This window comes from Chelonia mydas, chromosome 10 (genome assembly GCF_015237465.2).
Source record: "Chelonia mydas isolate rCheMyd1 chromosome 10, rCheMyd1.pri.v2, whole genome shotgun sequence".
NCBI classification, from domain to species: Eukaryota; Metazoa; Chordata; order Testudines; family Cheloniidae; genus Chelonia; species Chelonia mydas.
In genome coordinates, this window is record NC_051250.2 from 2558695 (window position 1) to 2573647 (window position 14953).

At 51.6% G+C, this 14953-nt stretch overlaps 1 protein-coding gene across 1 annotated transcript in view; it reads right to left on the reverse strand.

Annotated features, from left to right (window-relative positions):
• The window catches only part of CACNG3 (calcium voltage-gated channel auxiliary subunit gamma 3), a 60839-nt gene extending 54993 nt beyond the window's left edge, over positions 1 to 5846 (reverse strand). Inside the window, exon 1 of the mRNA XM_037910831.2 lies at positions 5557 to 5846. Coding sequence (XP_037766759.1) covers positions 5557 to 5767 — 211 coding nt within the window. The 5' untranslated portion in view covers positions 5768 to 5846. The remainder of the gene's footprint in view (positions 1 to 5556) is intronic.
• Between the last annotated feature and the right edge of the window lie 9107 nt (positions 5847 to 14953).

The window sequence follows — 14953 nt, forward strand, 5'->3', positions numbered from 1 at the left end:
CTCAGGGTAATTCTATATTAGACCTGATCTGATGGATAAAGATGAATTGATCACAGAACTAAAAACTGATGCTTGCTTGGGTACAAGTGATCACAACCTAATTTCATTTGCTATCTGCAAACAGAACAGAGTCCAAAGCAGCAATATGTATACTTCATGTTTAAGGGCCGACCCGTCCCCGTTTGCCCGTCTGCCCCGTGTCGATGTAGACTACGAGCCTTTGGAGCAGGTTCTGTATCGTACAATGTGTTTGTGGAGTGCCATGACAGACTGCGGGGAATTAACAGGTGGGCCTGCACTCTGATCACTCTGACACCAATTAGTTCCCCTGGAGAAAGCTGATTGGTAATTACCTTTAATCAGGCACGTGGGCTGGATGAGCTAACGAGACAGTTAGCCCATCAGTTCAAGACTGATAAAGAGACACAGGAAGGAAGCCTAAGGGGGCAGAGAGGGGAACAGGCAGCTGAGTCCAGGCTTATGAAGGCCTCAGGAAGGGAGGCCTCAGGTCCAGAGGAGAGGACCAGAAGCGATGTTGTAAATAGACTGTTGCACAGTCTAAAGGCGTTGGTGGAGGGAGCTCAAATACATTGCATGATGCATACACAACCAGCAGAGTCTGAGCCAGTTTCTGTGGTGCAAAGAGACAGGAGCCTGCCCTGCTACAAGTGCCTAGCACAACGGAGTCTGATCTCCACTGGGGCCTCTAGCCAGCGTGGTACCAGGATATTAACAGCCAGATGGCTATCAGCCTTGCCAAAACAGCCCACGGTAGGATTCAGGGGGAAGAGCTGGGAGGCCACTGTGACAGTGAGTGGGGCTGCAGGATTTTTTTAAAAATAGTACTAGATAGTTTTACGACCATTAATGAACGTATCTAATTGTGTGAGATGAACAAGGGGCACCCCACTGTAATGAAAGCATAGCGGATCACCTTCATTGGTCAAGAATGATTTCTATCCATCGGGGTATCATAGAATATCAGGGTTGGAAGGGACCTCAGGAGGTCATCTAGTCCAACCCCCTGCTCAAAGCAGGACCAATCCCCAACTAAATCATCCCAGCCAGGGCTTTGTCAAGCCTGACCTTAAAAACCCCAAAGGAAGGAGATTCCACCACCTCCCTAGGTAACCCATTCCAGTGCTTCACCACCCTCCTAGTGAAAAAGTTTTTCCTAATATGCTATGGAGGCTTTTGTCTTCCTTGCAGCAACAGGAACTGGTTATTTCTGGGGGCAGAATACTGACCTGGATGGACCAGTGCATGATCCAGAAGGGCAACCTCAGCTGATGAGCAGCCTGAGGTCAGCTTCCTAGTGCAGTGGGTATGAAACACAGTTAAGTGGGGATTATGTTACTTAACCAAATAATGCCACAACAGGGTCAGCTACAGAAAGTTCATTTAGCCACCCTCACTTCAAGAAAGTGAGCAATAACTTTGGCTCTCTAGAAAGATGGTGGTGATCCTAAGGGTTACACCTGGAGAGACCTCTATTTGGGACTGGGCGTGATGAGGCAGGTGCCTGAGAAAGATGAATGGGCACAAGACAGTGCTTAAAATGTGGATAATTCAAACAAACTGGGCCTGGTTGTCCTCTCATTCACACCTGGTTTACACTTCTGTAATAACTTGGAGTTACTCCCAATTGACACCAGCGTAAGGAAGAGAACAATTAAGAGCACTATATTTAATGTTGTTGAGTTAAATTAAATCTGATGGAAACCAAACAGCTGTTACTTTTCAGGAACCAAAGCCCAGCTCAACTATTTCCTTTACTCCATAAAAGTTCTGTGCATTTTCCCCTTTCTATATTAACAATGAAGTCAAAGAAGAGGAAAAACAATTTATTATAAACCACTAAAGAGGATGCACAGGAACAAAATATATTTGTCAAGTTTGAGCAAGAAGCACAATAAGGTAGCTTAATAAGATAGGCACATATTCTACAAGTGATAATTAAAATTCAAACACTACAATTTAAAACAAAGGCCACTTTAGCATGGTAGTCTGTGAACTCCTGCCTAGACTCTAGATAACAAGTCAACCATTAATTTGTATTTTCCAGTGCGGGTGTCCCTATGGGTCCTTTGCTGGTTCATTCAAGATTTATCCTCTTTTGCTTATGGGCTTTCTACAGTCATGTGACATAAATTGTTCCCACACAGCTACTGTGCATGTGTAACTGACATGTATTTAAAAGGCACCAGAGAGACAGTACAAACTCAACACTCTCTTTGGCCATTTGAATAATCTACCATCAACACTCAGGAAGAGCAAATCTAACACGTAACAGTTTGCCATTTAATTTCTTTGCATAAAATACATTAAAAAGCCGTGAGCATGAACTGTTCAAGACAAGTTCTCTTTCCCACGCATGGAGAGCACCTGTTAATGTTAACAGCATATTTTGCCCCTTTGAGCTCACCATTTTCATTTCCAGTTAGTGTTGATATAGGGCAAAATTCAAGTATTTCCAATCCAGGAAAAGGAATATGTATAAATTCAGGTATGATTGAGGAGATATCTCCCTTAGAAGCCAGTCAGTATTTCTTGCGCATAAAAAGTATTTCATGCACTATCTTAACAGCCATCTTATGGCACAGCAGAGACAGGTGGGTCTCAAAGTGACTAATTCAATATATTTTGTCCAGCTGTTCTGTTAGAGAAGGAAATTCAGAGCTCTTTTATTTCAGCAAAATGTCCCCTTCTATCTAGCTGAGAATGTTGATCTGCTGCTCACCCTTTGCTGGAGGCAAATTTGTCTTTTCTAGCATCAGATCAGTTAGAGCACAAAACACGAACTAGTTTCTCAGGCAAATATTAAGGAGGCGCCGGTAGCATCTAGCGCTGTGCAGCCAGGCACCTCCAGCGATTCCACCGCGTCTGGAACCGGCAGTTTACTCATGGGCATTGGGTGGCTCAGTGGTTAACAGTGAAGGGTCCCTTCAAGCCAGTAGCTGAGCTGCAAATCAGCCAAAGTGAGTGGTGGCCAAACTGACCATTACTGCAGTAATGCCCTGATCCGAATAGAAGCCCCATGGTAGTAGATGCTGCACAAACACAATGGTAGACAGAGTCCTTGCCCAAAGAGCCTACAAGCTAAGGCCCCAGTCCTGCAAACAATACTGCACAGGCAGACTGCTGGGGATTGAAACCAATGTCCAGGTGCAGCAATCCACTGTGAAGCTGTCAGTTGTAGGACTGGGGCCTCAAAAGACAAGAGGAAGGGTGGAAGACAGGAATACAACATAGGAGTGATCAGTGCAACGTCAGGCACTCTTCTCCTTCGTCACCTCGCGATTTCACCACTGACCTGTGGGAAATGAATTGTGCTATTCACTCTGGCGCTTCAGCTTGATGCTGTGTGGCACCTTATTGACTGTGTTATACAAGAGACCAGGGCATCAGTTCTAAAACAACCCAACCCTGTTCTCTCTCTTGGTTTGTTCCAAAGCAGCAAGTTACGTCAGTGAGGGTAGCACAAAAACAGTCATTTAAAAAAAAAATGTAACACACACAAAAATAAGAATTTCAGAAATTCCTTGTGCTTCCCTAGCACTTTTCACACACCTGGCTCTTTCCCCCTTTACCTGTCCCCATCCCCAAAAGAGTGTCTTTACCCCAGATTAATTTCTATACAATTAAGGCCTGATGCATAGCACATGGAAAGCAATGGAAATGCTCACACTGACCTCCACGAACGTTGGGTCAGACTTTTAATACCATTTACACATGTGCACACACACAGAACACAAAAAGAAGGAACTTTTTTGTGTACTTGTCATCAAGTATTGAGCACTTTCAGACACCAAGGAAATAGGCACCTTAGAAATATTGCATCTTATTTAGCCAGGTTAGAGAGAGAATTTCCCGTTACAAGGCGCAAAGCAGGGAGAGGAACGGAGCTTTATGCTGTAAAAGGCCATTCGTGTCCAAGTACCTGGTTAACACATGTATCTGGTCATTATAGAACCAGCTGCTGCAATTCATTTCAACTTCCCAACCTGGCTCCTCTCTTCACTGGTTACAGCTCAGGTATTAGTGCTTGGATTCAGGCCATCTTTATACTTAATCATAATTTTCTGTTCCTAATAAAAATAGCACACAATAAAACTTTTGGTAGAAATAACTCAGAAAAGTGGCAGCTTATGTCGATACAGCATAGTCAGGTTTGGAGCTCGTAGCCAATGGAGAATACAGGGAAGAGCACTGCTCCGGCTGCTGGCAAGGAGGTTATGGAGTGATGTGGAAGAACACTACAGAGTGAAGTTCTGACAGACGTTTATGGACTTGGGAAACTGGATTCCAGTGAGTGATGGGGGCACGGATGGGCAGGTGGGCATGGTAGGTGCTTCCTTCCAGATACAATATCTAATGCAGCCTTTCCTGAAGCGTGAGGTGTAGTCCCTTTCCCCGCTAACATGGTCAGGATGTGTGTGTGACTGGTTTTTGTTTCCTGGAAAGAGGGCTCAGCATATAAAAATTGGAGACCTGCTGGTCTAATGGATTGAATCCTCCAGTTGTCCTCCAGCAAAGACTGGACTAGTGGAAAGTATCTCTCCAGACCTCAGATTCATGGCTTGGAACAGGGACTAGGATCTTCCCTAGCACACCACTACTTGACCTGCTTGTGTGTTATTTATCCATTCATGTTCGAATTAGAAAAAGCGCATGGGCATCAAGGGGGACCTATGGCCCACTAAAAGAGCGGTTTCTCTGGTAAGGGACAGCACAGAAAGCCGTTCAGAAAAAGAAAGAAGTACGTGGTGCCCAAACTGGCATCCTGGGAAAGCTGAATCAGGATGTCTTTGGAACATCAGGGCTCTCAACCATCCACCACAACCTCCCCAGGGGACCAGACAGAAGCTGCCCATGAATTTCCTTCAAGTTTCCATTCGCCCGCTGGCTGTATTTGTATCTAGAAAGTTTTAACGCCCACCCCATATCCCAGCCCAGGGATTAGAGTAGAAAGGGGCCGCTGGCTCCTGTTGATGTAAGTAAATTAGTGACCCTTCGGAAGCAGGTGTCAGGCAGAAAAGTTTAACTTTAACCAAAGGAGAACAGGGCTGGGTTAAACAGAAACTTGATTTAGCAACGATGGGAAACCCGCTCGGCTCTTTCTTGTCCGCCTGCCTGCAGAGGGACGGAGGGCTCTCTCTCCTTTTCATCCTGACAGCATCGGCCACGCTCTTGCGGCCAGCCCATGCCCCAGCCCAGCGAGGCTCCAGGCCCATGTCGCAGGGTGCCCGCTCCCCGGGCGTGGCTGGGGAAGGGGATCTGCCCAGGCGCGCCTGTCCCTGCTCGGAAGCCGGGCTCCGAGGGGAGCGCACACGGGACACGAGTCGGCCGGTGCCGCCGGGAAGCAAAGCCGGCGAGGGGAAGGGAAGCCCGCACCCACCCTCCGTCCCGCCCCGGCTGCCCTCACTCGATGCCCCCGGAGCGGGGCTGGGCTGGCTGCTGAGCGGAGCCGAGCCGCGGAAGGACTCGGTCCCTCCCCAGGACCGTCCCGCGAGCGGAAGGGGGCTTGTCCCTCCAGCTGGCCGGCCGGGGACGTACCTTCCAGGCAGCACGTTCGCCACAAGCCCGAGTGGGTCATCACCTCCTCGTTCTTCCGGCTGGTCTCATTGTCGCCCGTGGCCTTGGTCCGGCACACGCCCCGCGAGTACAGCCAGTAGTCCGTGCCCACCGCGATGGTCATGAGGCTGAAGGCTGCGAAGGCGCCCACGGTGGTGATCAGCATCTGGACGCCGCGGTCACACATCCTCATCGCGCTTCATGGTCCGCCGGCAGCGGGCCAGGGGACCGGGGCGGCGGGGCGAGGCTCGCCCGCCCGGCTCAGGCCAGCGCGGCCGGAGCCCGGGGCTGTCCCGAGAGGCTGAGCCGCAGCCGGGCTCCGGGCGCGCATCGCGGTGCCCCGGCCCGGCGCCCCTGGGTCGGAGCCTGGCTCGGGAGCCGCCCGGCGGTCCCCTCCCCGCGGCGCGGCGCCGGCACTGGCGCGCTCCAGGCGCAGGCGGCAGGAGAGAGGTGGAGATGGGGGGGGCCGGGGGGGGCGTGTGGCGGGGGGGGGGAGGGCTGCAAGTGTGTGTCTATAGAGAGCGAGCGAGCTCCTCTCGGGGGGCTGGGAAAGGAGGCACCGCGCTGAAATGGACCCGCTCCCAGCCCCTCCGGGAGCTCGCCCCGGTCCCACCCACCGCCGGCGGGGGAGGGAGAGGAAAACAGCAGCAGAGGAAAGGCGCAGGGCTCCCCGGGGTGCTGGAGGGCTGCCGGCGCAGGGCCCCCGCACCACACCCCACCCCGGGGTGCTGGAGGGACCGCTCCAGGCACAGCCCCCCCCCCCCCCCCGGGGTGCTGGAGGGACCGCTCCCGACCCCCTCCCCCGAGGGACAGCCACCGGCTCCGCCTTCCCCTCAGCCCCGCGGGGATTGCGCTGGGAGCTCTGGGGAGAAACCCACGTCCCCTCCGAGCCGAGGGGCGCCCCAGCCGCCTGCCCCTGCGCGGGAAGCCCTGCCCTGCCCTGCCCTGCCCGCCGCTGCCCGCCGCTGCCCGCTCCCCTGACTGCCTGCGCCAGGCTCCCGGCCCCGCCAACTGGCCATTCAAGTTTTCATGATGCAGAAGCCGGAGCCAAGTGACGCGGAGCGGACGAGCCCCGGCTGCCGGCGGCTCCCTTAAAGGGGCAGCCGGCTGGGAGGCCCGGAGCGGGGCCCGGCTGCTGCGCCCCTTCCCCAGCCCCGCACTAGCACCGCGAGCGGCCGCTGGGGCCAAGCCCCGGGCCGCGGGGGGGCACAGGCAGCCGGCCCCGGGCAGCACGCGCCAGGCACGAGCCCCACGTCCACACACCCAGCGAGAGCCCCAGCCGGGCACACACACAGCTCGCTAGTCTCACACGCGCGCACGACTCACGAGATGCCACCCACTCGTGCCTGGCTGCAGCGGCGACACGCTCTGGCTGCTGGAGCTCGTGGGTTGCTTTAGCCTGGGGCAGTGCCCGTGGGTGTGACGGCGGCCCCCCCCCCCCACGCGGGGCTGCCCGGCGCGATGCCCCTACCCGTGTAACAGCCCCCCCGGTAAGCCGGGCTCGCCGGCCGGCCTGATCAGATGGTCACTTGGCTTCTCCCTGGGACCCGCTGTTCCAAACTCTGCACGAGCCTCCTGCTAGCCGGGCCAGGCCGGTGCATGCCCCCCTCCAGCCCCTGCCCCTCCCCGTCCTGCTCTGCCCCTCCCTCTGCGCCCCTGCCCCCCTTCTGCGCCCCCTGCCCCCCTTCTGCGCCCCCTGCCCCTCCCCGTCCTGCTCTGCCCCTCCCTCTGCGCCCCCTGCCCCTCCCCGTCCTGCTCTGCCCCTCCCTCTGCGCCCCCTGCCCCTCCCCGTCCTTCTCTGCCCCTCCCTCTGCGCCCCCTGCCCCCCCCCAGCCCCTGCCCCTCCCTCTGCGCCCTCTGCCCCTCCCTCTGCGCCCCCTGCCCCTCCCCGTCCTGCTCTGCCCCTCCCTCTGCGCCCCCTGCCCGCCCCCAGCCCCTCCCCGTCCTGCTCTGCCCCTCCCTCTGCGCCCCCTGCCCGCCCCCAGCCCCTGCCCCTCCCTCTGCGCCCCCTGCCCGCCCCCAGCCCCTGCCCCTCCCCGTCCTGCTCTGCCCCTTCCTCTGCGCCCCCTGCTCCCCCCGCCCATCCCCGTCCTTCTCTGCCCCTCCCTCTGCGCCTCCTGCCCCCTCCAGCCCCTGCCCCTCCCTCTGCTCCCCCGCCCCTCCCCGTCCTGCTCTGCCCACCCCCGGCCCTCTGCCCCTCCCTGTTCTGTCCCCCGCCTGCCTCCCCCGCCCATCCCCGTCCTGCTCTGCCCCCCCTCGCCCCCTACCCCTCTCTGTTCTGCCCCCCCCCCCCCCGCCAAGCCCCTGCCCGCGGAGAGTGCCAGGGAGCCGGGCAGGGCGGCCAGAACCGGGCAGCGCCCGTTTGACCCTCTGCCCCTGGGCTCTGCTGAATGTGCCGGGCCTGTCCCACCCTCTGCAGCCCTGCATGCCAGCGACACGGCTGTGCCAGAGGCGGGCGAGGTGGGGCTCGGCAGGAATATTTCTGGGGCACCCCCCCCCCAACACAATAAAAAGCCAGTGGAGGCCCCTTGGAGCTGCTCTGGGCCCTAAGCAATTGCTTGGTCAGCTTCTGCCTAGCGCAGGCTCTGCCCTGGACCAGGCTGGGAAAGAGGGGCCCTCCCGCTGCATCCCAGGGACATCACACCGTGAAAGGAGGCACAGCACATTTGTGTCTCTGTCTCCCAGCCTGCCCCCCAGCCCAATCTGCCCCCCCCCACCCCTTCACAGCTGCCCTTTGAACGAACACCCCCCACTGCCAGCCCAGGCCCCTGCTGGACTTCGCCATGGGCAGGTGGGAATGCTGGACACCTGTGAAAGTCCTGGCCAGATGCAGGATGGCGCCCAGAATGCTGGACACTTGAGGCATGTGCCGTCCCCCCCTAGATGTGGTCACAGCAACCATGGGATAAAGTCCTCCACCAAGATGGGGGGGGGAGGGGGTTGCACACTATTCCTTAATATACAGGTAGGCTTGGCAGAACTTGGGGTTTTTTTTAGCCTTTTACAAGTTCAAGGGATAATATTGGTTTAATTTGAAGTATTTTAAAAGATTTCTAACACTTGACATTTTCATGGTTGCACAAAGTTATGAGTTTAAGTTTTTTAAATTATGTTTATAGATGTAAAATTTCACTGTTGAAGGAAATTTTTTGGGGGGGGGGAGGTCAGACAATTATTTAATTGTTGAGATTCAAAAAGCTAAAGCTTTGTAACGGTTAACACTCAAATCATCAACATCACACGTCCAACTATACACAGTAAATAGCCTTAAATCAAACTCATCATTTCTCAAGCAGCATCTTTCCTAGTTTGCCGAGCTGTAAATTTCAATCATCATCAATTGAAATGCTTTTGTCAGTTTGTGTCTCTATGGTAAACTTGACATTTAATCTACATTTACCAATAAAAGTCTTCGAACCCTATGGTCAGCTGTAGATGTGCCATAGATGGACACAGACACAGGGTTCCATTCCCAGCTCCCCACAGTCTTCTTGTGGGATGAGGGGTTCAGCACACCTCAGAAGCAGGCCCTTAATCTCCTTATGCCTCAGTGTCCTCATCTGTAATGTGGGTATAAAACCTCCTACTCCATGAGTCACCTACATACTGCAGTGGTGGGGCATGACACTTGCTTAAACTAGATTAGATACAGCCAGGCTCTTGTGAAGCTAAGCTAATGGTTTGTAAAATGCACTGAGATCCTCACAGGACAGGTGCCATGTGACCAAGTGGCACCTTAGAGACGAACCAATTTATTTGAGCGTAATTGGTTCGTCTCTAAGGTGCCACAAGTCCTCCTTTTCTTTTTGCGGATACAGACTAACACGGCTGCTACTCTGAAATGTGACCACGTGTAATTAATGCTCCTATATCATACATGTGATACATGAGGTTGTGAAGGCTAGGACTATAACAGGGTTTAAAAGAGAACTGGATGAATTCATGGAGGTTAAGTCCATGAATGGCTATTAGCCAGGATGGGTAAGGAATGGTGTCCCTAGCCTCTGTTTGTCAGAGGGTGGAGATGGATGGCAGGAGAGAGATCACTGATCATTACCTGTTCGGTTCACTCCCTCTGGGGCACCTGGCATTGGCCACTGTCGGTAGACAGGATACTGGGCTGGATGGACCTTTGGTCTGACCCAGTATGGCCATTCTTATGTTCTTATGTGCTTCAAATAGAAAAACATTGACTGGAGATTGACCTGCCCTCTCATCTGGACCCCAGCATCATCTGTAGCTATTCCCAGGCCACTGGCACAGTCTGAGTGGTCTAACCTTATAAATCTTGCAGAATCCCATTAACTTTGGAACTTGGCAGCTGCCTCTGTCTGTCCAAACGCTGTTGTACCCGCTCCTCCAACGTAGATTTTAATTGACTGGTTACAATTTTAAATAAAAGTTGACAAGAGGCCAAATCCTTTTTTATGCTGCATAAGATACTAACCAGTCAATTCCCACCTGTGTAGCACTTTAGAACAAGATTCTTCCTGTCCTCGCATTGACACAGACTATCATCCCTGAACCTACCAGTAACTTCCCCAGAGATCCTGAATTGCTCTTCACCAAACAAGTCCTTGCTTGTGTTTTAGAACAGCAGCCTCCCAGTCCAGCTGAAAGTCATCGAACACTCACCTCTGTGCTGCTGTATTGATTCTCCATCTCAGTAGGAGAAGTAGCTCGTTAATCTCCCAGGCCTCTTTGCTTGGAACTAGTTTTCACAGGGAGATTCTTTAAAGGTTCTTCAAAGGAAGGAGAAGTTCTTGGAAAGTCCTAATGGGGAATCAAAAGATCCAGTTTGCCAGGTGTGTGTGACACTCAGCTGCATTGAGTCAGAGCATCCCTAGCTGATTGTTACATGCATCTGTCCTGACTGCTTCCAACAGCAGCAGCTGCTATGCTTGCCTTGCAGACTGGCCATTCCACCTCCTGACTGTGGGCTGAGAAGACAACTCCTCCTCCCTTTGGACTCAGGGGAAATGAACCACCCCTAGAAACCTCCTCTCTCCTGGTCTCACAAAGAGTCTCAAACCAGGCCAGCTGCCTTCGTTTGGATCCCTCCCCCACTCAGTGGTTCCTACACCCACTTACCTTGAGCAATTTGGAGTATCTTGCCACCTCCTCTCCTTTTAGAGGTTTTAACGGGTCAGCTGATTGGTGCTACCGGAGGGTGGAAGGTTGCCTGCCCCTCCCCAGTCTGCAGTAGCAGTAGGGCATGCTGCTCACAGAGGGGGAGACAGGTTTTTCTTTCTCTGCCTCCTACAGGAAGGAGGTGGTGGTTAGTGCTGCTAAGTCTCCATGGGAGGCCAGGGAAATGTGTGTGTGAAGAATTTTAATGTTAGAAAGGGGTCTGAACATTAGGGTTTAGAAGGGGACCTAACGTGGAGGGCAGATTATCCCACCACTGCCTAATGCAGTATTCTTGCTCCTTGCTCTGAAGCAGCTGGTGCTGGACACTGCATAAGACAAGACATTGGAATAGATGGACCTTGGGTCTAATCCAGTCTGACAATTCCTGTCTTCTTCATAGGACCACTAACTGGGATTGTCCAGTTCCACATAGTGGGGCATTTTCCTATTGCTGCTGAAAAGACCTGCTTTCCCTTGCTTCTCCTTTTGCATTTCCCCCTCATTCTAAAGCTAATTTTCTAACTGGCTTCTAACGTTACCACCACCATGAGGTCTAGACTGTTCTGGAAGATGCTTCCCCGATGTTTCAGATGTTGGATTAAACTAGCAAGAAGAGAGGGGGAGTGAGGCACACGTTGAGGAAGTGACTTGCTCAAGGTCACACAAGCAGTCTGTGGCAGAACCCAGCTCTCCTGAGTGCCAGTTTAGTGCCTTATCCCCAAGGCCATTCCGTCTAGGGATTTTTCCTACACACTCAGATCAGAGAGAGCATCTATCAATGGCTAATTAACAATGTCCTATTAGTGTTACACTTTTCAACACCTCCCTAAAGTGGCACCACAGCCCAAAACCAAAGCTGAGTTCCCATACATGGAAATTATACTGAGAAATGTCTTTCAGATCATACTGCTTCTGATTGTTTACTTGTCCCTAGTTACAAAACTCTCTCTCTCGGTCTGCTGCTCAGATATCTCCAATGTTTCTTTGCTGCTGGTTGGCTGAGATTATGACTCATGCAACCTTTAAAAACAGACTTCTAGCATATCCAGCAGTAAAAGAATAGCTGTTTAAAGGCTGTGTGTATGAGATAAGGAAACCAACAATTTACCTGGTAAAGTCTTCTTCCAATACAGTACCCACAGTGGTTATTATACACATATGCATGTGTGTGTATTTGTTATACACAAAAAACAATGTTAAAAGTATATTATTAAGGTTTCAAAATCAAGCACACAAAAGTTAGGAAATACCAGAATTAAGGCTGCCGGTGCAATCTTAATTTGGCCCCTTGTGCGTATGCATTACGGGAGTCTTTAATTACATGATCATGTACTACTTTTTCCAGAGGACCACTGCCTAACTCAGTGCATAGGATGGATGGTACGCAGTGAGCAGATAGTCATTATTTTGTTTTATCCTCCTTGTTCAGCGTATGGCCCTAGGCCTTATATACTGCACAACATTGAACCCTGCTCTGAAGACAGAATTATTCATTTCCTCATGGGCTCAACACTGTCGTATCTGAGCACTTCACAACTATTAGTTAATTCATCTTCACAGCCCCTCTGTAAGGAGAGGAGGAGGTGGTAGCCCCAGTTGACAGTTGGGGAGCTGATGCAGAGAGATGAAGGTCAAAAGTGTCTGCTAATTTGGGATGCCCAATATGAGGCCCATAGGACGTGATTTTTCAGAGCACGCAGCATTATATAGCACTTTATATATTCCAAGCACAGCTCCCAGTGGCTGCGGTTGCAGCTGGGAGTGCAGAGTACCAAGTTGGGCAATCAGAAAATGGGGACTGTGACGGTGCCTCCCCATAAGGCTTTTTGGAAATATGCTTATTATAAACCCTGGAATATGTTTTATGCTACATATGCCATGTACCATATCTATGTAAAGGTTATGATCTACTGAATCTATTACTCCTATTTGTATGCATGTATCAGTTTTGTATTTGAAGTTATGAATATTGGCTGTGTACTGGCTTGATTTTTAAGTAGCCTTTGTAAAGCATTTGGTTAGCTTCTTGAGAAAGGAACGTGAAAATTAAGTGCCCAATCAAGAAGCATTTAATGAACAATGGATGTTGGAAGGCTCCACATAAGAAGTCTTCCTGGAGACATTCAAGATACCATGTGAGCAATGGCTGCTACCTGTAAGTTCTGAGTCATGTGACTTTCCCATGTGACTCCAAAACTCCATCTTGTATCTGGACTTTGCATAGGAGAGAGGAGGGGGGTCTGCACCCACAAGAGAAAGTCTATTTAAGCCCGTGGGAGACCCCTCCATTTTGGTCTTCTGCTTGCTCAAGAGATAGCTTCTCCACCCTCAAGGATACCTGAAAGAAACTGAAACAAAGGACAGTAACTACAGGAGGTGTGTGATTGCTGGACCCAGACTAGAAGGAGACTAGTCTGTAGAAGAAAGCTTACTGGGTGAGGTTTTTATCCATTTTCAGTTTTCTTAGACATAGGCTTGAGTGTTCTATTTTATTTTGCTTGGTAATTCACTTTGTTGTATCTGCTACTACTTAAAACCATTTAAATCCTACTTTCTGTATTTAATAAAATCACTTTTTACTTATTAATTAACCAAGAGTATGTATTAATACCTGGGGGGGGGGGGCAAACAGCTGTGCATATCTCTCTATCAGTATTATAGAGGGTGAACAATTTATGAGTTTACCCTGTATACACGTTATACAAGGTAAAATGGATTTATTTGGACCCCATTGGGAGTTGGGCATCTGAGCGTTAAAGACAGGAACACTTCTTAAGTTGCTTTCAGTTAGGTCTGCAGCTTTGGGGCATGTGGTTCAGACCCTGGGTCTGTGTTGGAGCAGACTGGGTGTCTGGCTCACAATCCTTATTCAGCCCCATAACAGGTCCATCCTGTGCATGGAACAAGGCAGGGCCCTGTGGAAAAAATAGTAGGTAATTATATAATTAAAATCTGTATCATAATGCATACATGCAAGGGGGTGAATTAAGGTTGCACGGGCAACCTTAATTCTGATGTTTCCTAACTATTAAGTTATTGCCTTTGCAACTTTAAACATATTATTTTAATGTATACGGGGGGGGGGGAATCATTTCCTAGGTTTTAAGAAAGCAAACTGAAAAAAAACAGAAATTCCATCATGTGACACCCACATGGCTCATCAGCAGAACTAGCCCCTGTAGATCCACTGCACAACCCTCTGCCCTCGAGCTAATGGAGTCACTGATAGCAGTAGTGGGCTGTCATGCTGTATGTGGCCCACAACTAGAGGGGGGTGAGGCCCACACTTTGCCAGGGGGGTTCACAGATATTTGCTGATAGTGAGACTCAGGAATCTTGGATGCCATCCCCTGTTCTGCAGGGGAGTGTGCTCTAGTGGTCACAGGCCGTCTTCCTGTTCCCCCCAAGCATAACCCCTTCTGCCCCATCCCCTGCAACCTGTTTCTATCCCAGTCCTCTCTCTTCCCTACCCCTCACTGCTCATCCTGGTCCATTCTTCTTGCCTTACCAATCCTACTCTCTTCCTCCAGGCTTCCCGTCCAAGGCCCCGTTTTCCTGCCCCACCTTCCTTGCCTAGCCCATCCCAGATCTCTCCCGTAACCTGACTCAGCTATATCTCGCCTCCCGCACCTTTCCCCCGCATTGGGTCCATGTCTTCTTGTCCAGCAGGTCCCAGTTTCCCCCTTTCCCTCCTGCCCTTCATCCCATCTCAGTGTTCTGCCAGCCCCCACCAACTGACTCCCAGTTCTTCCAATTTCTCTCATCAGCTCCCAGTCTCCTCGTTTTCCCCAGCTTGCAATCCCAGTCTCCATGCCCAGCCACTCCCAATCTCTGCTCTTGTCTCATGCCCAGTCCTCCCTAACTCCTAGTCCCCATCTCTCCATGCTCCAGTCTACTCCTTTACATTCTCCCCGGCCTGTCTCTTCTCCCCGCTGCAGACAGGCAGCTCTCTCCTCCGTGTGCCTGAGCACCCGCAGTGGTGTCACTGAGGACACAGGAGGCTCTTTGCTGTCATTTCAGGTGCCCAGCCCCACCTGGGCCCAGAGCAACAATTACAGGGAAAGGGCAGTTTAAATTGCCCCGGTACTCCCTGAGCCGGAGCATGTGCAGTGTGGTGAGCACCAGGAGCTGGGAGGGGATGCAGCATGCTCAGTGCATATGGAATCTTTGGAGCCTTCAGATGCAAGAGGCTGGTAACTGAGCACGTGCAAACTGAGATTTTCAAAGGCTTATAACATGACCAAATTTG